The 23996-nt window shown below is 40.1% G+C and overlaps 1 protein-coding gene across 1 annotated transcript; it reads right to left on the bottom strand.

Annotated features, from left to right (window-relative positions):
* Nucleotides 1–16833: 16833 nt before the first annotated feature.
* Nucleotides 16834–17685, bottom strand: LOC147416388 (uncharacterized). Its single transcript, XM_086462144.1, has one exon. It carries the CDS (start codon nt 17683–17685, stop codon nt 16834–16836), a length of 852 nt encoding a protein of 283 aa, XP_086318270.1.
* Between the last annotated feature and the right edge of the window lie 6311 nt (nt 17686–23996).

Raw genomic sequence — 23996 nt, 5'->3', positions numbered from 1 at the left:
TGGGCACTGGGTAACGCTTTGTTTGTCCAGCATTTGGCTCAGAGGAGTCAGGGCCTGATTGAGACTCGTAAGTTATAGATGTAACACCAGCAAAACAGCGCATACAGTCACTGAGATATGGCCGTGCTTGAATGTTTTTCCTTACACTGGGACTCTGTGCAGCCATGAAGCATGAAGTGGCACCCACATAGAGCAAGACTGAGCTTTTGGGTTGTAGACACCATTATGGTCAGTGAACCTAGCATAAAAAACCAGGGCAGACGAAAAGGCAGTTTAAAAGCAGTCCTTAAAAGCGCATGTGCTTGTTTGTACACTGGTTGTGGTGGCATGAGCTCTGCTGGCACTGCCACCATAGAGGACAGAGCAGCACCGGGAGGAGGAGGAGGGCGGTGGCTCTTTTGGTGGACACAGTTGACTTGCTGTCCTGTTTCCACGTGCCAAGAGTAACAAGTCTTACAAGGGCAGAGAAGAGCTAAAAAGGTGCGAGGGAAACCCTGCAAACGCTGACACCCGGACCTTGGCATCGGTAAATACTCCCGCCCCACCCGACCGCCCGATACCCCTCAGCCACGACGCCCTTCGGGCGGCTCCGCTTCAGCCGGAGACCTGCTGCTGCCCCGCTGACAGGCCAGGGCTGTGCCTGCCCGCGCGGCGGCCTGGCCACCGCTCCGCCCCGCACCGCTCCGCCCCGCACCGCTCCGCACCGCCCTGCGGCTGCTCCCCCACCCTCCGCGCACAAGAGCGCACGCGATCCGCGGCCGCGGTGCCCCTGCCCCACCCCGCGCCTTTGCGGCGCCCACAGCCGGCCCGCCCGGGCCGCAGCGCTGTGCTCCGCCCGGGGCGCTCAGCGGGGCGCGCAGCGGGGCGCGCGGAACAGCGGCGCTTTGGTGCCACCGCGTGGCTCACGGCGGAGCCGGGCGGCGGGCGGGGGCGGCCCCCCCTCCCCGGACCGGTCCCGGTGTTTAATTACTCCTCGCCGCACTCACGCAGCGGCGCAAGGACGTGGTGTTTCCAGGATGAGGCTGTGCGAGACGCACAGGGAACGATTCCGGGATTCAATAGCGCGTAACAAGAACATTCTTTATTTATTTTTTTCTCATGTAGAATTACACAAAACCCCGAAGCGCGGGGCTTGCCGGTGCCAGAGCAGCAGATGCGCTGGGCGCCTGCAGCCGGATTGCGGCTTTGCTTCCGCTGCGGTCGGAGCGCAGGTGGGGCCGTTGCGCAGCCCCGCGGTTACGCACCGCTCCGCGCACAGGCGATCCGCCGCCAGCAGTCGCGGTTTCGAGTGGAGGTTAGGGGGGCAGCCCGTGATGCCTGGGGTGCAGCGGGCTGGAGCCGTCTCCTTTGTCTACTTTTCTTTTTGCGAAATACACAGTCTAGTTTTTTGCAGGCTATATATTCTCAGGGTGCGTCTTTTAGAATCACCGGGTGCAGCTTTTCTGTTAACATTGTGGCAGAGTTCAGGAATTGCTTCTAAAATGTTATAAAACTAGAGAAGACAGAAGAAATCCCAGGGTAAATTTTGACTTCTGGAATTGGAAGAGTCTCGAGGTGAATCAGTTGTCTGCCACCTCCCAAGTGTTTCATCTGGAAGCCCTGAGCCTGATTCAGAGAGTTGGTGTAATTTGGGCTGTTTCTTTCCACTCCATTTATTGCGATAAACAATGTCTGAATAAAGTCCAACAGAGAAACTAGGAGTAAGCATAGTGCTTGCTGAGGAAAGAAGAGTGACCGCTAATTTCATGACACATCTGTACAAAGAGTAGCAAAACCTTCTCATAGTGCTGCCATTGACCTACTTGGCCCAGCTCTTCCCCTTCCTTTGTGGCAATCAGTGTCTGAGGAGCGGTATCAACCCTGTCTTCACAGTTAGGGCATGCAGAAAATCCTGTGGGCTTTTCTGCATGCCCTGGTTAAAGGACTGTGGGGGCTCTGAATGCTCTTTATTACATACTCCATTCTTGGACCTTTAGACTTGAAACTTAAAGTCTGGGTTCCTACTGCTGAAAGTACATTTCAAGTGTTACTTGCTGTGTGTAAATATTTGGAATGTTAAGTGTAATTCAAGGCTTCCTTTCCTGGATTTTTTAGGCTTTTTTGTTCTTTTTTTTCAAAAAAAAAAAAAATTCATTTGCTTCTGAGCCATACTTTGTGACTATGATCTAATTTTAAGAAAACAGTTCTGTAAGGCTAAATCCAACAGTACAAAGTAAAACTTGCTGTGAGTTCAGCAGCAAATTTTGTTTGTGCTCAGGAAATTCTGACCACATTGAAGGCAACAGCAGAAGTTCTAATGTTTTCAAGAGTGCAAGAATTTCCTGCTATCCTTTGCTTATATAAAACTGCCCAGAGACAAACATTGCAGAGTTTCAGAGTTATTCCTGGAAATAAATTGACCATAAGTCCACAGGTGTTATGTATGCTCCTGTGTATCATTTCACCATAGGAGTCGGTTTTGGGACTGAAGAAAAAGGCTCTATATGCCTGATTCTAAGGTTAAGGTTAATGTATAGTAGTGTAAAGGCTATATACTATCTCAATCCATGTGTACATCTAGTTTATGAGCAAAGAATAATCATATGAGCATATTAATGTTCATAGCAATGGAAAAATGCGTAAAAAGATTCCTATCGAAAAAAATTCAAACACTACAAGCCAAGAGAGAAAGATAGCAATGCTGTATATTGCCTCCAAGTGGAAGCCAAGGACTCGTCGTATTCTGGAACTCAGCAATGACCCATCTTGAGTATCTGAACATCTCCACACTACTTAGAGTTGAGTCACCTGCTACTTTCAGTTACAGCTCCCTCATAGAGAAGGCATATTAGAAAAATCAATAGAGAAATCGATAGATTTTACCCAAGTTATCAGATGTGCTCCAGATGCTTAAGTTGCTAAATAGCATTTGATTCAAATAAAACGTATCTCACATCCTTTGTATTAAAGCGAGACTTGGCATATATTTCTCTTCACTCCCTCTCCATTCCCGGTTGAGTAGCATTTGCACTCTGGCACCAATTTATGGGGAATTTCAATCTATTTTTAAAAAAAAATTGATTAGCATTTTCTCTCCTGAAAAAACTGTCTTAACATCATCCCAACAATTATGGGAAATTAGGTTGTATAAAAATACTTTTTAGTTTTGTTTTCCAAATAAAGCAATAATGCAGCATAATGAAGGGCTGCGCAGGAGAGCTCTAGGAGTACTTTGAAAAAGCAACAGTCAGTGAAGTGGAAAAATGAGGGAACAAAAGACTGGATTTCACAGTAAACTGTTTCCATTGGATTTCATCTCTAGATATTACATTGATATTTTATGTGCATACAAATTATATTCCATGGGAACAATACGGTGTAAATTAACAGTGCATTGCACATAAGATTAGACATGCAAATGACAAAGATGGGTGGTAAGTATGTAGAAAATGTATCCCTAAATCAACATGTACTTAACTCGTCCACAAACAGGAGCATCAGGAAAGCATTTTAGGACATACTACATTTTGCAGGAAGGTGCATAGCTTTTGGTAAAGGTGTTGATAATGCTCTTCTCAAATTCTCTCACAACAGCATTAGCCTTTAATGCAAGACTGATAAGCACTTTTTTTGGCAAGATAATTCTTACAGTAAATACATGAAAAAAGCCAAATCCAGGGGCTGCATGGTTCATGGTGGTAGTGGGACAGAGTGCCTCTCATCTTAGGTTGGAATCACACCTTGGTACCCCATTAGTGAACTTCCAGTGACATGGGAGTTTCAGTTATTTCCAAAACTTAATAACCATGTCACGAAAGAAAACCACGACTGCAATGATGATAACCCTTGCTGGCAGATCTAACCAAGTGACCAGCGTTCGATGGAATGGGAACACTGACACTATGAAAGTCTGGGGGAAAGGAGGTTATCACAGAATCACAGAATGTTAGGGGTTGGAAGAGACCTCGAAAGATCAGCTACTCCAACCCCCCTGCCAGAGCAGGACCACCTAGAGTATCACACAGGAATGCATCCAGGCGGGTTTTGAATGTCTCCAGAGTAGGAATCTCCACAACCTCTCTGGGCAGCCTCTTCTAGTGCTCTGTCACCTTCACGGTGAAAAAGTTTTTCCTTATGTTAATATGGAACCTCCTATGCTCCAGCTTGCGCCCGTTGCCCCTTGTCCTGTCACTGGCCATCACCAAGAAGAGCCTGGCTCCATCCTCCTGACACGTGCCCTTTATGTATTTATAAACATTGATGAGGTCACCCCTCAGTCTCCTCCAAGCTAAAGAGAGCCAGCTCCCTCAGCCTTTCATCATAAGGGAGATGCTCCACTCAATCATCTCTGTGGCTCTGCACTGGACTCTTTCAAGCAGTTCCCTGTCCTTCCTGAACTGAGGGGCCCAGAACGGGACACAATATTCCAGATGCGGTCTCACCAGGGCAGAGTAGAGGGGGAGGAGAACCTCTCTCGACCTACTGTCCATACTCCTTCTAATACACCCCAGGATGCCATTGGCCTTCTTGGCCACGAGGGCACATTGCTGGCTTATGGTCATCCTGCTGTCCACAGGACCCTCAGGTCCCTTTCCCCTACACTACTCTCTAACAGCTCAGTCCCCACCCCAGCTGCTAACATGGGGTTGTTCTTTCCCAGATGCAAGACTCTGCACTTGTCCTTGTTGTATTTCATTAAATTTCTCCCTGCCCAGCTCTCCAGCCTGTCTGTGTCTCGATAAATGGCAGCACAGCCTTCTGGTGTGTCAGCCACTCCTCCCAGTCTTGTATCATCAGCAAACTTGCTGATAGTGCATTCTGTTCCCTCGTCCAGGTCATTGATGAATATATTGAATAGTACCAGTCCCAGTACTGACCCACTTATCTACATGTATAGTTCACCCAAGCAGTATGAATTGCATCTGTTTAAACAGATCTGCATCCATGCAGTGTAGCTGCAGTGTTGTAGCTAGCAGGTTACTCTGGTAGTTTTACTCCATTGGAGTCATTGGAGATTTCATCTTATGGTAAGTTAACTAGTACTGATGATTTCTGAGGTTGGTATTCACTGTAAACTCTTGTCCTGTCTTGACCTGCTGGTCTGTTTACCTGAACTCTTTACTACTCCATCGTCATGGTGGCTAGAAGTTACATCTCATTAAGTGCTGGCTCATATCTGCATGTTCTATCTACATTTGTGCTTCCAGTGAGAGCCCTGTGAGCATCTTTAAGCTCCTTTAAGCTTTGTAAAAGTAGAGATGAGGAATTCATGGAGTTAAGAGGTAGCCACTCAAATGTTTTGAAGGAAGTTGCTAAGAAAACAACAGTGCAAAGTCTTCACTAAAGTACAAAGCTCTACTGAGATGAAGGGTATGAAGAAGTTGTCAGAGAAAGCTAAGGACTCGTCGTGTTTGAGCAGTTAGTTAGACTGTTGTTGACACAGACTGCCAGCATCAGCCAGTATCTTGTTTCAGAAGTGGTCAATGTGCAAAAGGATTATGTCTCCTATCTCAGTCTCTTGTGTCAGGATTGTGTCACTTGCCTCTATGAAGAAGACTGATATCAGGCACAATAGTGGATACCAGGGTGCTGCTATTGATTCACTCAGACCCAACTGGGACCTCAGAAAGATTGACCTAGCACCCTCCCTTCAGATCCATTGCCAACCATCTTTCTGCCTCTGAAAATACCTCATTTTGAGCTGAGTATCACTGCTGAGAGAACTGAAGAGCACGATTGCACATGCTTTAATTAAAGGTCACAGGTCTGACAGGCTGTGACGTTATCTAATATATAGCTTTTCCTTTAGAGTTGCAGATCACTTTTCTGAGCTGGTACTTCTGAACACTGTCCCCAGTTCCCTGACTCACACTGTTGACATGATGGACCCAAAGTAGTGATGAAACTTTGTGACAATGCAGTAGCTCAGCTCCTGCTTGTGCCTGGTCACTGCTACTCTTCTCTTTTCTCCTGTCCTTCTGACTGAACAATATTTTTGAGAGGCAGCTGGAGTCTCTGACAAGCCAGGGTGAGCAAGTTCGCTGATTTGGGAATGGATAGACTTTCTGCCAGAGCCTATCCCTCTTCACCCCACTGAGTAAGGTCCCCGTCCCTGCCACAGGGGCAGTGCAGTGGCTCCATCTGTATAAAAGCTTGTTTGTAAGAAATCCTGTTCTTGCTTCCATCAATTTCCCCTACACTGACCATACTGTACACCTGTGTGATAACTGCAAAATATTAAAAAAGAAAAAAAATAGAAGCTCATGGAGGCTTCTGAATCCATGTCCAAAGTGAAGAGAAATTCTCAAAGACAACAATTCAAAGGACACAGAAGAAAGAGGAAGGAGGAAGGGCTTTCCTCCTTCCCCAGGGCCTCTTTGTGGGCAGGTAGCTGCCAGGGAAAGGATGCACTGTGACCAGGACTGGAGTCCTGCCATGGCACAGGAAAATGCCACAAATGGCCAGAAAGATGCTAAGGCAGCTGATGAGGTAAAATACAGGGAAACTTTACTGAGGAACATGCTGTCCTCTGCCTCTCTTCGGTACAGCATCCCTGGAAAGTCACATCAACCTCAGCCCTCACAGGCTTCCATTCTACGAACGTGGGAGCATTTCTTTTATTACCAGCTTTCCATGCACATGCTGTCCTTACTTCTCTTTCCCTCATGACATTTTTTCTTTTGACTCCTCCAATCAATCAGTGTCGTTCAGTGCTATTCCAAGGTTCTGGCTAGATCTGAAGTATCTCCAAGAGGCTGGGACAATAAACATCTGTGAGATGATCTGTACTGAACCAGGGCTAAATAATTTTTAATCCTTCTTTTATTCAAAATGGTGATCTGGGCACTTTTAGGAAAATGGAGATGGCTTGTCTCAAGTGTCAGATCATATATTTGCCGAAAAGCCAGGTATATTGAATATGATGAATAGGTCTCTGCCACACAGTTAAGAAAATACAAAGTTCTACATAGCAGGTACAGCAAACCCTTCATTTAGTCTGTCTTGTCTTGTAAGTCACAGAACATAAAAATTTATAAAAGTATATTTGAAACTGATGTCTTCTCTCACATAGCCATGGAGGCCAGACTTTTTGTCATCATGGACATATACTCTTCAGTAAAATCCTGGACACCATTAATTCGCAATAGGTTTGCATATGTACTTTACCTGGAAGGGTCAATCCCTAATGTGGATGTCTTAGGTATACTATAGAGACATTTGCCATCCTGCAATCAAATGGGTAATTTTAGCTTCTGTAATGGTTTTCAGAGAAAAAAAAAAAAAAAATTGCTTTTAAAAATCAGAGTTCTGTTTTCCAGTAGAATTAAAATTTTGTTTCTTCTTTTGGTATTTGTCCCTTGTAAGCTACTATTTAAATCACAGCATAAATTCACAGCAACATCCACTGGCCATGGTAGGCCATAGTTCTTTGATCTTTCAAGTGAGAGAATTCTATTGAAGTACAGCTAGAAAAATTAGCCTTTCCAGTTGCTTTTCACATGCATACATCAAACTGCCGTTCTAGGAAACAATTCATTGGCCTGGCGTGTTGGCTCTTGGAAACTTGTCTTTCTTTTGTTTGCAAACAGATTACTTTGTTAATTCCAAAGGTTTAGCAAGCACCTTGTTTTTTCTAGCAGAGTTTCATTCATCTGTTCTGGTTCTATATGAATAGATGTCTTCTGGTCACTGAGAGATAGGGCTTAACTTTCACATTCATACATTTTCCCCTGGCTAATTGTTTGAAATGTTTGGTACTCCAGATGTACAAACAGTCTGACTCGGTGGAGTTTGTCAGACTGCACATTGGCAATGAATTCGAGAAATGCATTTAGACATGTTTTGAATGTAAACATCTGTAAAACGGTGTATTCACTGTAGTACATTGGGCCTGTTCTCTACTGCCCTTCACAGTCATTCACATCAGCACAAAAATCAGAGCTGACTTCCATGAGTTAAGGATCAGGTTATTAAGGAAACAAAAAAAAATATACTATATATTTGACAAATGGAATTCCAGTTTCTATTCTCAGAGTTATCACAACTAAAGTGTGTGTGTTGTTTTTTTATTTTGTTTTTTTTTTTTAATTTTCTGTTGCTTAGATTCTTTTCTTAACTACAGTGTTACTGGCAATCTCGACATTCACAAGTCGGATCCCCAGAAGACCAAAAAGTTGTCGTGAATACAGTCCATTTTGACTGTAGTGTGAAACAATCAAAGAGGAAAGAGAATTGGAGCAAGGACAAGAATGAGTGAGACTCTCCTTTGTGACTATGTTTATGAAACTCCTTTGAGAGGCAGAGGAAGATCCCTTCTCCAGCCCCTGACCTGCTGTGTTTTTGGAGTAAATAGTGAAGGATGTGCTGCATCAGGGGCTGCCTTTCAGATTTCCCTCCTTGCAGGAAGCTGCCCCTTGCTGCTGGGCTGGAGGAACATACACTACCTAGTTAAGCTCTTACTGTCTGTGTGTTGCGTAGCTTTGCAATGCGGAGGGGAACAACTTCAGCAGGAAGATCAGCATGCCTGGAAAATATGCCATGACCTGTTGGGTGGTGCTTCTTCCTCTAAACTGAGGTTCAAATCTTCTGGATTTGTACTAAGAATACAGTCAAATGCTTTGAAATCGGTAGAAACCAAGTTTTTATTTTTAACTTAATTAAATACACACCAAAAAATAACACTATTTTTTTCAGTTTTAAGGTACAGCAGGTTTACTTAAATGTCTATGCTTGTGATGCACAGTAGTCATCAAGCTGGCTGCTGAATTATTTCCTTATAAGATCATTTAACTTCAAAACTTCATATTATACAGGTCACATGTTCTGGTGATATTCAGAAGGGAATTGTCACTTTCAGACAACTAATATCAGTCATTCTTCTATCTATATTTGGATTGCAGGCTCAGGAAAGTGTGATGGCAGTTATTAACTGCTCTCAAGAAATCCACTTGCAAGATGGATTTATTTCTTGATTAATGATGGAGATTATTCAAGTATTAATTCCAGTTTTTTATATCACAAACTTGATATCATCCTTGTTCTCTCCACCCTTAAAATTACTATGATTACTCTAATTGTTAGAAAGCTATTATTTGATTCAGATTTGCAAAGTAATTATCGGCTAGTAGCACATCTGCCATTTCTTACTAAATTTTGGTATGTATTGTCGTATCTCAATTAACAAAAGATCTACTAACTGAAGCATTGCTGGATGAATTCTAGTATGGCTTTCAAGCATGACATAAATTTTGTCCTGATTGATTCTGACTCTTGCTGTGTGCTGTTTAATTTGTTGCTTTGCATTTCAGAATTGTTCTGCGAATCCAGTGCTTGATGTTTTATACAATGATTTCTCCGTCTGCAGCAGTCAGATGTACATCTAGAGGCTTTAACTCATGGAGCATCCTTTATGACAGTATTTTTACTTCTGCTTTGCGAGTTATATTCTCATTACCTTTTTTCTTTGCTTGTGTCACAGGCTACAGGGATTAAACAGAATTACAGTTTTTAATCTCATCTTTGAGATAGTACTACAAACATAATGGGATAATTTTCTCCACATGTCTAGCTTCTCTGTCATGAATATGAGGAGCAGTGAAGGCAGCAAACATGCTGGCTATTAATACTGGAGCATAGTTAATTTGCTTTTTACACCAGCTGTTTTTCTTACATGAAGTTATTCAACTTGTTGCAAAGTTATAAACCATTTAAGGATGAGATTTTGAGCGTTCATAAATATGCACAGGTGCTTATGTGCACACCCAGACATACACAGAGACATACTGCAAATGTCTGTGAACATTTCTGTATTAGATAAACAGTTTCAACCATTTACTACTGAGCTGTTTAAAAAATGTCTTGTACTGAAAATGTACTAATAGTTCAGTTCATGTGCAATGTTTCTTTCTTAACACTGTAAACTCTTCTGGATTACGAAGTTCAGTTTATGTATGTTTTCTGTAAAAATACTTTCATGACCTTTTTTAGAAGTTATTATCAGACAAAATGCATTTCACAGTATTGGCAGACTTTTCTCAAACTCCTTCTACAGTCTCCAAATTTGGAACAATCTCTGATTACAGTGGTTTTCCTTTACAACTTCTTATTTCAGTAATTTTACTTACTGGTTTTCCACATAAGGATAGCCATGAAAATATTCTTAGAAAGTTGAAAGTTAGAAAGAAAATTAATTTAATTTGTGGAATCTGTATCTAGGTTGAGAAGAGTGGAATATATGCTGTTTTAATTGCATTTAGTGGCTGCTTTACTTAATTATTTAGATATTTTTATTGTTCTTAGTGTTTACATATATTACTGTCATACGAGGAACCTCAGCATGTTGCTTATGTATTAGAATTACTAAATAATTCCATAAGCCTTGAACAGACTGGATTGTGATCCACAGCTTCAGAATTTTTATGGAAGGGGAGCAAAGAAGGATAATAGTTTTTTCTCCTATAGTGGAGCTGTGTATCTCAGGCTATAGAGATACTGCCTTTTTCTGAATTGTTATCTAGACTTTTTATAATTTGTTGGATTTCGAAACATTACAGTATTCTAATTATATATTTTTATTTTTAAAAGCTTATTTTAAATATTGAATTTCATATTATGTTATTAATAATTCTGATCTGAGCACATATGGCTGAGTAATCTATTTACAGTACAGAAACACATATGTATCTGTCAACATCAACACTAGAAGATTGGAATATTTTAATTGCTTGGAGCAGAGTGTGGTAACACTAATTATTTCCTTTTAGGCTTTTCATGGAAGTAGCTTCTACAACGGCAAACCACTTGAATTACATGTTAAATCAGTTTATTTAGGGTGAAATTGCTATTTTTCATGTGCAAAATTCTGGTGTGTCCCTAGAGTAGCTATTTGGAAGTGGAGCTGTGCTCTCCTGAGCATGGAGAGCTGGGCTTTCCTAGGGAAGGCCTGCACGGGGAGAGAGTGCTGAGGGTCAGGAGTCTTCGATGTCTCAGTCCTGCATGACAGTCAAGAGCTGCTGCTTCTGTTACAAGTTAGGTGGCCCTCTCTTCCCTTCCCTCTCTTGTTGCAAATGTAATTATATACTAACTGATACATAGGGTTTTCCTTTTTTTTTCCTTGTAATTCTGGCTTTATTGTGTCGTATCTTTACTAAAGCTTTCTCTTACACCCGTTTAGACAGCATGGAAGCATGAAAACTTTCCCAGCAGGCAAGTTAATGTCTTTTTTCTTGCTAATTAAAGTAGGAAAGCTGTTCTGTTGCAACTAACTGCTTAAAAAGGCAAATGTCTCCTTCCCCATAACAAAACCAATACTCTCTAAAAGAAGCCTATTCTCAGTCTGTTTTTCACTACAAGCTCAAATTTATCTGATGATTTTTCCTGGTGCTGAGGATTTCCCCATTATGTTTCTACTCCTTCACTTGGAGAGAGGCAGCCATTTAAAAATCCAGCAGGCCTGACATTTTGTCTTGTTCCTACCTGATCAGATGTTCATTCTCAGCTCTAGACATACCAGACCTTAGATGTACTAACACTTCACAAGTGTAGTGTAAACCACACACTGTCTTCAAAGGACACAAGTAGGTAAGCTCTATGGGCTGAAAACGCAGTACTAAAATGGATGTCAAAATAGTTAAATAAAAATTCTAAGCTCCAAAGGGTTTTTGAATAGCTGACAGCTCTATCTGGAGACAAGAACTTTGTAGGAGCAAGTCCTTTAACTGAGACTTCACTTGCTGAGCTATCAGCTTGAGTCGAGTCTACTAGAGATTGTGCTGAGAAATCTGTTGGGCGCACAGGAAAATTAGTACAGTATGGTCTTATGATAGAAATAAATTTTCATAATCTCATTTCTGATTACATCGACTCTCAAAAAGGTTTTCAGTGTTTCCTTTTTTCTTTTTTTTCCCTCACAGTGTCACTACAGACCAAACTTGGTGTATCCTCGTGCATCCATGTCCACAAGCCTCACCACACTGGAAGAGGTATTTGTGCTCTACTTCCTCCAAAAGGGAGAGTTGTTTCCATGACCTATTGCAGGGAGTACAAGAAATTGAGAACTGTTGGGTGAGCATAAATTAGTGTGCATAAGTTTGAGTGGCTATACAGCTTGGAGGCTTCTTTTTCTACAAAGCTTTTGTTTGTGCCCCTGGTGTCCTGGTTTGGGCTAAATCAGAACTAATTCTGTTTTAGTGCTTTAACTTTTTGGTTAAGTCTCCTCTAACTAATGGCATTTTCTGAAACAGCAGCCTGTTTTTCCAGACAGTGACTGCTTTGAGCAGTGATAAGGCCTGATGTTTATAGTTCGTACCAAGGAATGGGATGCAGAGAGGCCCTTGCTTATACTTGTTCTTATAGTGACCAAGGTCACTGCTAAATCTTGTACTCCGTGTTGGGGTGCTGGGAGTGAAAAGGGTCGCACCTGCAGGGAGGAGCGAACCGGACAGGTGACCCAAACCTGACAAACAGAGTATTCCATCCCATATACGTCATATTCAGTATAAAGCTAAGAGATCACCAGGGTCTCACTCTCTTCCTCTCTTCTTCGATGGCCAACATCTGAGGAGGACTCTGTCTGTTCTTCTGTTGTCGATCCTGATCTGTGCATCCCTGAATCCAGTGCCTGAGTCCAGCTCCTGCATCCCATCCCTGTCTGCTGCTGAGTCCAGCCTGGGACTGCCCCAATGCCAGCCCTGTAGTGTGGTGACGTATTGTCATCAGGGTGGGGGGAGTTGGGTTTGGTATTGGTTTTGTATATATTTGTACATATTGTATATATTTAATTATTTCCTTATGCTTATTATTATCTTTTCTTTTATTGTTATTGTTTCATTAAAGCTGTTTTAGTTTTCTTTTCCAAATCATAAAATCTCTCTCTCTTGTTCTCTTTCCTTTTCCCTTTTGGGAGGGGAGAGGGGTTAGTAGAGACTGTCTGTCATTCGTTAGTGGCCGGCCCAGCCTCAAACCGTGACACCCTGGACAGTGGTTATTTTCAATATGAAAGAAGACAAGTTCCAAAGTCAGCAGTTGTGCCAGGCAGCAAATGTATCAGAAATTAAACTGTATACTAACTTTCTGGGCTTTGTAGGCTGAGGCATTTTATTGAACTTTTAGAATAAATATTTGTATAAACTGGTGAAGGTCAACTGCAAAGGCAATGTTATTATCTGGCTTAAAATTATTATCTGTAAAGTGTTAATAAAAGGTTCTCATGTTCAGGCCTAGTTCTCTTACTGCTCATCATTAAGATACAGTTTATTTGAAAGTGTTAGCAAATGTATGGTTCAAACATAATTTCATTATGCAGAAGTCATTTTCTTTAGTGCAAAAAGAAGAGGAGAGCAATTGGCAGTATTTATTTATAAGAGCATACGTGACCTCCATTCCAGCTATTTATGTCATATGCTGGCATTTCATCTGTGTATTCCCAAAGTAGATCTGCTGTAAAAAGATGACCTCTGTCTTATTTATGGGCACGACAGAGGTGACAATGGTCAAAATGCTGAGATTCTGACTTCCTGACATTTTTATCAACTTCGGTAATGCATTTCAGCTGGAAAATGCTGAAGTTGTCAACATGCAGTTTTTTGATATTGTATTCATGGCACATTTTCTGTAATTCAGCATTTGTAACTGTTTTTACTTCTAAGAGTCTCTTGCACCACATGTACTGCCTCAGACATTCCTGCACAAGCATGTAATTCATCCATTTAATTTTCAAGAACGTTTCTGTCTTCTCATTAAATGGTAATTTCCTGTATCAGAAATTTAATGTCCTCTCTAATTGTAGGATGATATTTCAAGATCATAAAATTATTTATTTTTATATGCTAAGTGGATTTGGAGATTTGGAATTCAGGTAAAATACATAACATGATTTTTTTCTTATTACTTTTAAATTTTTACTTCAGGTTGTTTGCAAATTGGCTTTTTGACATTTTCATCGCAAAATGACATACTAACTCTACCCCTTCAGCTGTGATGAAAAACATTACTAAGATTTCAATGTCAAGCTTTCAGAAGCTAGGGGAGGAAAACAGCATCTTGTCTAAATTGTGCATTCCTAACTTGGCCCTTAGCTCAGTTGAAGGCATTACAATATTGCCTTTAATTATATGAAAAAGTCTATTTCCTCCTGCCTTATTTAATATCCAAATTGGACCTGTTTTGTAGATTACTTAGAAGCATGTAATGAAGAAATGCTGGGGTTTTTTGCAGAAGTTGGGAGGTATTTAGCAAACTCACATGGGGATTACAGGAAGAAAAAGTTTTGTCTATATTATCAATTGAAGTTTGCCTTAAAGAGATGGATTCCTCTCTTTCACCTGCTGCAGTATTTCTGGATAAGTATTGAAATAAAATTTTTTGCAGATGGTCAATGGTTTCCTTGTTGCTCAGGATAATTGCAAATGTTCTGAACACTCAGTGCTGAAAGCCGGGGCAATGGGATCTGGGCTTTCAGCGCAGAAAATGCTACACGATGATTTCACAAATGGGGTGTCCAAAGTGAGCGTGTACTCTTGACCTCTGTCTTTTTAAGCCTGTGTTTCAAGACATTCTTCATCTCTCAGGATATTTTGAAAGTAAATTATATTATGGCTTTCAAGGATAATAATGAAATAGTGATCCGGTAATTTTGTCTTCAGAGCAGTGTTTGAACTATGCACAGTGAGAAAGTTATGAATACCTACTGAATGATGAGGACAAAATAGATGGTTGCTCATTACATGAAAAGAATCCTCCTCCACTGTGGCATGCAGGTGCTATACAAACAACCAAAAAGTTAAATCACACTGAAAAAAAAACCAAAAGAAAACATACTGACAGCTGCATAATCAGGCTGAAAATATCTAAGATAGGAGTTCTCAGGCTATGGAATGTGTACTACTAGTGGTATGAAAACTATTTCAAAGTGGTCTTCAAATAAAATATGAGCATCTGAGCAGAAGAATGTCTCCTCCTGCATGTGAGTTCCTCTTACTGCATTCTTGCAGGAAACTGGGATAAAGATCTGGAAGCATGCATGTGGTTTGATACATGCCACATTTCCACCACCGTCACTGATCTGGTAAAATGCAATTCTTTTTCCAGAGCAAACTGAAATGGTTACTCCAGGCTTAAAGGATGTTGTGCTAAGTGATAGGTCACCTTAGCTCAAGCAAAGTGTCATGTTATACACTTACTCCCCTCCTCCAACTCTTATTTAGCAGGGAAGATGAAGTTAAATGGCACTGTGTCCTTCTAGGGATATCCTCAGGTGCACTTCACAAACTTTTGCCAAGTAAGCTAATGGAGCCAGTGAGAACAAACAGGAGTAAGTTTTTGTCTTGTGTAATTCTAAAGTAAATTGCTGACAACTAAAGGACTGTGAGTATTAAATTCCTTCCTAGGCATTCTAAACTATAGCAGGCAGAGACTTTTCCCACCTGTTAATCCTCAAACCTCTCCTGACTCTTCTTATCCCTAGCTTTCATTCTCATCTGACTGTAATTGCCTGACATTTGCAGTTTGCATTCCTTGGGCTTCTCATAGCTCCTTGCTTAGCATGTCTGTGCTACTTCTCCCAACCCTAGTTATGTCCATCGTTTCCCCAGCCTGGTCTCCCCACCGGCCAGCCCCTGAACTCCACCTTCCCCCACCTTTGCCAGAGTCCCGAGTTTTGTCCACATGCTAGGGCTATTTGTGACTAAGGCACAGTAGAGTCTTTAGGGCTTTACTACTAAAATTTACGTTTTCAGAGACCAAATATTTCAAAGCAAGTTTTTCTGAAAGTTTATAGCTTAGCAAAAGCTGGGTGTTTTCACTGTAATGCTCACTACACTTTCCTGATTAAAAATTCCTGTTACAATGAGGTTTCTGGATAGATACACACACACCTTTAAAAAGTATATTTAAGTGAGTACTTTATATCATGATATATTCTATAGCTATGTAAGCAACCATGTACATGCATATGACTATGTAAACTAAAAGTATAGATATAACCTTAAGCAATTTTGCATAGGTAACATTATCTGAAAGATGAATATTTCTTAAATATATTACACCCAACTAATGAGTAAGCTCGTAATTGGTCATGATGTCAGTAACTAATCTTTTAAGTAGGTTAATTAACATGTGGCCGTGCATTTAAGAGCCAGAGACAAACTCAAAAACATATTAAAGATAATATTGATATCCTATTTCACTTGGAATACTTATTCGTCTGAACATTTATTCAAACAGAAGCAAGTATCCACTTAACTGCTAAAGATACATAGATGTACAGCAATTTTTGGATCAATAAAACGCATCAGAATTAATAGTGCCAAGTGAGTCCTAACCAATGTAAAAAATTATATAAGTAAAAGAATAACTTTCTTAGGATTTCCAGCAGTATGGGAGGTGACAAGTAGCATTTCAAAGATATTTGCAACTGACAGAGGAAAAATATATTAATGCTTCCTGCTCAATATAATAGTAAATATATGGGTGTACATGTTTGAATATATAGTTATAAATACACATACATGTGTATTAATTTGAATCTAACAGAGCAGTAGTATACAGTATTATGATTAATACAGAACAATTTAAAAACAATTTTATTTGGCAGTCAGTGCTAATGGATTTACCTTTATATTAAGTAATCTATGCATGGCCATTGACTAGTAGAATTATTAAAAACAGTATTCACTGTAACCATTTCAGAGCTAATACACATAAGTAATGATCGTTGGTAATCAGTGGCTTACATAAGTAAGCTCTTCTGCAGTCTCTAAACGTATACAGATGTTCAACACTGTGCAATATATATTAATATATTGTGTCTTGACAGAGTCTCAAGCTGCCTGCGAAGTCACTGCACTCAAATACCTTCTAGTACTTACAGATGTGCCTGAATGCTTCACTTTGCTGCTGCTTTTGAGAAGAGAAGAAAAGGGAATTATGGAAAGCCTGTTGAATATTTAGGAAAATATTCTGCTGCATGGCTGAAGTAGCAGGAGATCCATAAAACCAGTCCACAGAAATGCTGTGTGGTTCATCAGTCTGTAGCAGAGGTGAAAACTTCTCCATGATTAAATCACCATTTACATTCCATTTTTGGTATTCATGCACAAACTGCAGTCTGTCAGCATACAGCATTTTCCACAGAGGATCCAGAAAATAATGTGTTTGGTAAAGCCAATTCGGTGCTGGGTAGGAAGGGTAGTGTCCCCATGGCATGAAATAATTCACAATAAGGCAATGCTCTAGCTCCTTTTGACGCCCACGCTTTCGTGACCTTCGATGTTGCCTGAAGTCCCCATGAACAAAGTCATTTAAGTTTGATGGGTGGATACTCCAGTAGTTTCCTTTGCCATCCTCACATCTTCCCACCTTGATGAAACAATCATTTAGTGAAAGGTTGTGCCTTACACTGTTCCTCCAGCCTCGACCTTTGTTCTTGTAGAAAGGAAAATTGTCTTCAATATATTTGTAGATAGCAGCTAAATTCAGTTTATTTGTAGGGGAGGAAAGAATTGCCTTTGCAATTAAGGCTATGTAAGACAGGGGTGGTTTTTCCAGAAATCTTGCTTCATCCACAGTCACAGAAAAACTGGTTTTGGCATGTATGTGAGATCTGGGAATTTGGGGTGGAATCCTGTGAACCAGTTTTTCTTCTTCTTCTCCTCCTACTGTACAGATGTCTAGACTTCCTTCATTGTTTTCAGAAAAGTCTTCGCTCATTATAGCAGCACAAAGTCTAGCATTTATTTTAAGCGTCCTGATATTTTTCTGCAAGTAGTCTGTTAAATAATTCGTCCTCTGGATATAACCAGCAGGAGAAATGAAAGTTGGACTTTAAATGTGCTGCTCTCACATACCCAGATTCCTATTTTATACTCTGTTAAGTCAACATCCTTAACAATGAAAACTGAACTACCTATGTTTACAGAAGTCAAGGTGCAAGTTCTAGTTGAATGAAAAAAAAAATACAAAATAATTATGCTCTGTTAAGTATGAAGATAAACAGACCATGACGTTAGCTTCTCACTTCATTACAATCTGAGAAAACACCCTTCAGTGTTACCTATTGAAACATAATGATTAATGAAAAATTGATGGCGGGTAGATAGAGTTGGGAAAGGATTAGACCCTCCAGTGATATGCAGAACAAATTGAACCCAACATGTTGGTTCCTGTGTTCTACACTTAGTCAAACATGTTGTATTTAGTACAATAAACATTTGTTTTACACGCTAAAAGAAATGAAACTTGCTATCAAATTTTGTAGCTGCAGGTTATCTGTCCTTGCTGAAACTGAGTTAAAACACCAAAAAAAATCCCACAAATTGCTCCCCATTTTTCTTTTTAACTCTGTGATCCCAATTGTGAAACTAGTTTTCATGCTGAGTATGCATGTGACCGGTCCTGTTGACCCAGGAAACCACTTGAGGGAGCAAGTACCTCTTAGAGCAAGTGAGTGCTGTGCTCTGGGAACCTCAAAGCATGAACTGTCACTTGAACTTTGACATTTCCCTAAGCCTTCTGAGGTCTGACACTGTTAAGGACAAGATACTCATGTGATTAGTCTACGAAGGTAATTAAATGTTTAAATATGTTCTAAAGCAAAGCAAAACAAAATGGTAGAAGCTTTGAAAGAAGCTGTATTGCCTTCTTTTGGATCACTTTTGATGTTCAAAATATGTATTTCCAAAGGAGATCGATCTTTGAAGGCAACAACAGCCTCAAGTATTCAATCTTATGAGGCTGAAGTTGATGTTGTTCAGGCCCTGATGGATTCTGGAAATAACCCTTGGTTGCTTCCTTCAGATACTAATTTTGGCAAAGAAAGAGAGATTAAGGGAGAGAGGGACTAGGGCACCCATTAAACTGATCTCTTTCCCTCTGATCTTGAAGTTAACATTCCAGGTGAGCATTTTGATTGGACACTTGCAAGCCTTTTCTCAGGCTTTCAAATCCACCAGCCTGCATTTCAGTTGGTAACCACAATGTTTTTAGATCAAGAATAAAGATGCATAATGTAATGCTATAGTTCACGTGGGTAGGTTGTTAGTTATCCAGCATTTATGTGTCAGAGTAGAATTATCACCTACTTGCTTGCAAGATTTAATAGAGGACTTTTCCACTAACCATTGTGAATCGGATGTACCTGGTATTGTAACAGCCTTGGCTGTTCAGAAATTCTGGTGATGACATGATGAGCTACGAATTTTTCCTGGGTCTGAAGTCTCACCAATGACTTCTTTTGAAGGCATTCATTTGACCTGCTCTATCCCTATCAGAAACTCTCTGCCCGGCATATCCCAAAGTTGCCATAATCTTTCTGGTACTGGTGGCTTTTAATAACCTTCTGATGACTAATTTACCTAGTTTGTTCTCCTCCTCTCTTAGTTGCAGCTGAACAGTTGCCACATCATAGCAGAAATTGTTGAGATTAGCTTCGAAGTGTGTGATCTGGCACTTTATTTACTACAAATCATCCCATTTCTGTTAAAGCAACTGTAAGCAGGTCGTGCCTAAAGGTGTTCCTGCTATAACAACATTAAAAGTTTGATTTCTATTCAAAATGCCAGATTTGCTATAGTTTATTAGGATATTTCTACTGAGGTTTTTGTTTTCATGGAACACTGCAGTTGCAGACTGGAGAACAAATGCCACTTACTGTGAAAAGGACTATATATTCCTTCCCCCGTGTCTCCAACAAAGAAACACAAGATCAGCCACATGTTCTGCTATTTTAGTACCGACCTTGTAAATGCAGAGGATTTTAAAGAAGGACTAGGCACAGAAACTACTCTTTGAGTGTCTACAAATACCCAAATTAAATCATGAGTAAGCAAAATCATCTTATTAAAGTTTTGAATTTTAAGGGCAGATTTTCAGACACTGACAAAACTGAAGTTATTAAAAGGAGCCAATTTCTGAAGAGTTCAGAAATTTAAATGTAGTAAAGGCCCAAAAGTTGAAAGTACAAAACTTGAACTCAAATCCTAAGCAAGAAGAAAAAATGTGCAGGAAAGGGCTCCATACTTCAACAGATGAGTAGTCTTTTTAGTAAGTAAAGGAAGATTCTACAGGGAGTGAAAGATAAAGAGATAAGCAAAAGAGTTACATTTGGAAGGGCTGAAAGCCCTGATCTCTGAGATAAATATCTTTTTTTTTTCATATATGCCCTCAAGGAAAATATTCATCCCATACTTCTGGGCATCTTGTTTGTTCTTCCTTTCTCCACATTATTTCTGGAATTAACTTTTGTTTTACTCTGAGTCCTATCTTTAAAGGTGAAAGGGTGAAAATCTCTCTTTCCCCAAATCAAGGTTCCTTCTAAAAATGTAAGGCAATTTCCCTGTTTTATCATCATTCTTTGTGAGAATCTTCTTGACACTGCCTGAAATGTCTGCAAAGCTTTTACATTAGAAGGAGAACAGCTTCACTGGCTCAATGTCCTGTTTTATCTGAAAAGAAGACTCAGTGGCAGGGAAAGCATGCTGCCTACTCCTACTATACAGTAAGAATATACTTCCAACTTAGGGAAGCAGATTCTTCTTCCAATATCTGCACATTCCTTATTAAAGTAGCTACATTTCTACAATGCTCCTAAAACATTGGATGGTTAGAAATTTGAGATTTCCCACAAAGCACCACAACAAAGAAGGGGCTAGCTTTATGAGCCTGACCAGTTAAATTGCTTTTCATTTTGATTTGTCAATAAATTAAAAGTTCTTGAAAAGATGAATGGGGAAACCAGAGTGTTTGGAAATTCTGTTACAGTAATGTAATCTGTCCTGAATTTTCACTGTGCAAAGACTGTTTTTTCCTCTGTCAGTGTTTGACTGTCTGTCATCAGTGTAGGTTAAAGAGAGCTTTCTCAGTGACTTAGCTATAATTGTATCAATATTACAAAAATACTAATGTTTCCTTTTTTTTTTTGTATTTACAGACTGCAATTTTTCCACTTGGCACTGTGAAAACAGCACAAATTTTAAAGTGAGCTGGTTTCTACTCCTGGTCACAGGGTAGACTGGTTGCTGTCATAGGAAAAAGTTTCGTAAAAAAATTCTGGCAGGGCATACAATCTGTAAGTAAAAGTAGAAAACAATTGAGGGCAGCTTTTTGTCCTCACTCAGTCTTTATTACTGATATCTAACTTAATTCATATGGAATTTAGAGAGAATATCTGCCTTAAGTGAAATGCTGTGCTTTCTTCCTTAGCTCTATATTCTTTAAGAACAAATTGCTGTTTCAAAATACCTCTCGTAATATGCCAGCGATGTTTTTTTCTAAAGGATATAACCTTTAAAATCTTTCTTCTACCTCTTGTTCAGCACTTTTGACCATTTAACAGCCAGTTAGAATAGTGTTCTCTGCAAGAAAAAAATGGTTTTATGCCTTATCCTAATAGATTTTTTCTAATAGCAGTGAAGTTAGTAATACATCTCATACTCTCAGCTGAAGAAGTGCAGTTTTCTAGGGCACTAGGGAATACACTGTTAGGAAGCCAAGTGGAACCAGATTTTGTACTGCTCACCTTTAGTCCATGCTTAAGAAGTAATTGTTTTTCAGTTGACACAGAAAGGTATATTCTCCCTCCTTCCAGTTAAGGCCAAGAAAGATCAGCTGGCCAGTGCTAATAATAAGTATGCCAAAGCCATTGGCAGGTGTGAGTGTTTTTTAATTAAAGGTGTATTTGGCTATTGCTTTTGTTGCTCTGCTGTGTGTTTATTTAAGTCCCAAGCCTGCTAACTCTGTGATGTTCTTCCCTCGAATGTTTACTATGCTGTTCAATAGAGAAGGTATCCCATATAGACCTGTCTTATTTTCCACACAGTCTTCCTCAATTGTACCTTTTATTTCCACTGTCACTTAAACAGTGTCTAAGAACACCTGGAAACCATTTGTCTTGATTCAACGTTTGAATTTTTGGGGTTCAAAAAGAGCAAGGAAGATGAGGCTTTAGAAAAGTGACTAGAGTTGTCCCCCCATTAAAGTGTTCTAAAATTATCTGTTACTGTTACAGTCGGAAAGGGAATAGTTACTCCGTTGTCTCATTTAGGTATTTTTTGGCACAGTTTTGCAAGATGCAGAGAACAAACAATATTATTTTTTATTACAATATTTTCACAACATTAATGCAATTCTTATATACATATAACGATGCTTGCTTTTTGTAACTCTATGCACACTTTTGACACAATACTTGCACTGCTATGAGAAATTTAACCTAGTATAAAATGTCGAGGCAAGTCCTAAATCAGGCAGAGAACAGACATAAACCTCTACCCCTCTGTGCTGAAGAAGATGAAGTTTATGGATAGGAAATTGCTTTCTGCAAGAGTGTGGCCTTCCTCTGTTCTCAGCTATGCTTGTTGGTCTCCACTCTTATAACCACGGGTATTTCTTTTTTGTGCGAAGGCAGAATCTTTTCCCTCTTTCATATTGTTTATTTCTTTATACAACATTTTTCTGTTTCTTATTTTAACTGACCTTACTAAGTACATGCTGCTTCCCTCTAGACAATGGTGCAAGACTGAAGACTTTGTCACTCAGTGGTAGCACTTAGGCTAAACTGCTAAATAACCCTTTGTTTGCTAGCTCCTATGTTTCTTTACATCCAGGATGGAAGTAAAGGATTTTAACTTGGTGAATGGCAAGACAGTTAGAGGTGCATAGAATAATCTGAGTCAATTAAAGTCACTGATATTGCTTGGTCTAAAAAATTAATATTTTAATACATCTTTTTGAATATATGTTTTCAGAACATCGCCCTTGTCATGGCATGTAGTGATCTGTGGGATGGCTTGGGCAGAATATCTAAGCTAGTACCTGCTAAAGCAAATGGAAAGGTTCTCCTTGACTGAACTGGTGCTGGACTGGGCCAAGACGGAGCACTGTTTTGTTTCAGCAATCATTAAGAAAACAAAAATTACAATAAAAAATAATCAAACCCCTCTTTAACTGAATTTTAATCTGTTTTCATACAGTCTAGCAGCAACACTAGTTTCCATGGGATTTCTTTTTCTGCTTTTCTCCTTCCATTTTCAACTAGAAATGAACCCATTCCCAAAGCGCTCCTTGGTCTGAGATACACCCTTCGTTCCCCTGAGTGCAGTCGGTGGGCTGCCCTCCTCCTTCCTGCACCTCTTACCTCCATGACCTGCCAGAGTCCACTAGGGAAGCTACCTTCCCATTTGCATTTGTCTGTGCAGCTTTTTGTAATGAAACAGGCAGAATGAAAAAGGGGAAATGGCTTTTCACAGAAAGAGGTGTAACTATGAGGGTAACAGTGTCATAAGTAAGTTCTCCTTGTTTCAATAATTGCTACAGTAATATTTTCTTAGATTATGTTGACAGAAGAAATTGATTGCCATTAGAGCAAGAAGTTTCATTTCCCAAACTACCTAATTCACGCGATACAATGCCAAAACATGCATGCAGCAAATTAGCTCTGCAGGTATGTGCAGAGCAGTAAGCGGGAGCAGGCACAAGTGGTGCTCCTGGCATCCCACTGAGTCAGAGAACCTTTGGACTATTCTGTGGGGGAAGCTCTGGAGATCTCACTCCTTTCATAGACATTCATAAATACGTGGCTGGGTATCACTCCCATCTATCTTTAAACATGAAATCTTGAATGCTTTTACTGTTGGCCTTTGTTGAAAAATACAGCATTGTACAGTACTGGTTCAAAATCAGTAATATCCCAGAAGTTTATTGGCTGTGGTAGGGTTATGTAGTTTGTGGTAGAAAGCTATTTTATAAATCTCTCTTACATGCCGTTGTCTCAAAGTATGGTGGTGCTACGGAAGTATGAATGGTTTTACAATAGCAGGTCAGATGGCTATTGAGAGGTTAAGATAAAGAAACGTTGGAAAGACCTGGTGATGCTCTCATGGTGTGGGCGGATGCCTCATCATCATGGTAAGATCTGGTTTACCTTGTTGTGTGGTAATAGACATACACAAGTCAGCTTTAAAGTTACCAGTGGCAGTGTAACAACAGGGAGAAGGATTCAAAGGTGCCTGCAAGACCTGAGCCAT

The sequence above is a fragment of the Leptosomus discolor genome, chromosome 1, assembly GCF_034619465.1.
Source record: "Leptosomus discolor isolate bLepDis1 chromosome 1, bLepDis1.hap2, whole genome shotgun sequence".
In the NCBI taxonomy this organism is placed as follows: Eukaryota; Metazoa; Chordata; class Aves; order Leptosomiformes; family Leptosomidae; genus Leptosomus; species Leptosomus discolor.
The sequence above is the reverse complement of the archived record's forward strand: the minus strand, read 5'-3'. Positions and strand labels throughout refer to the sequence as shown.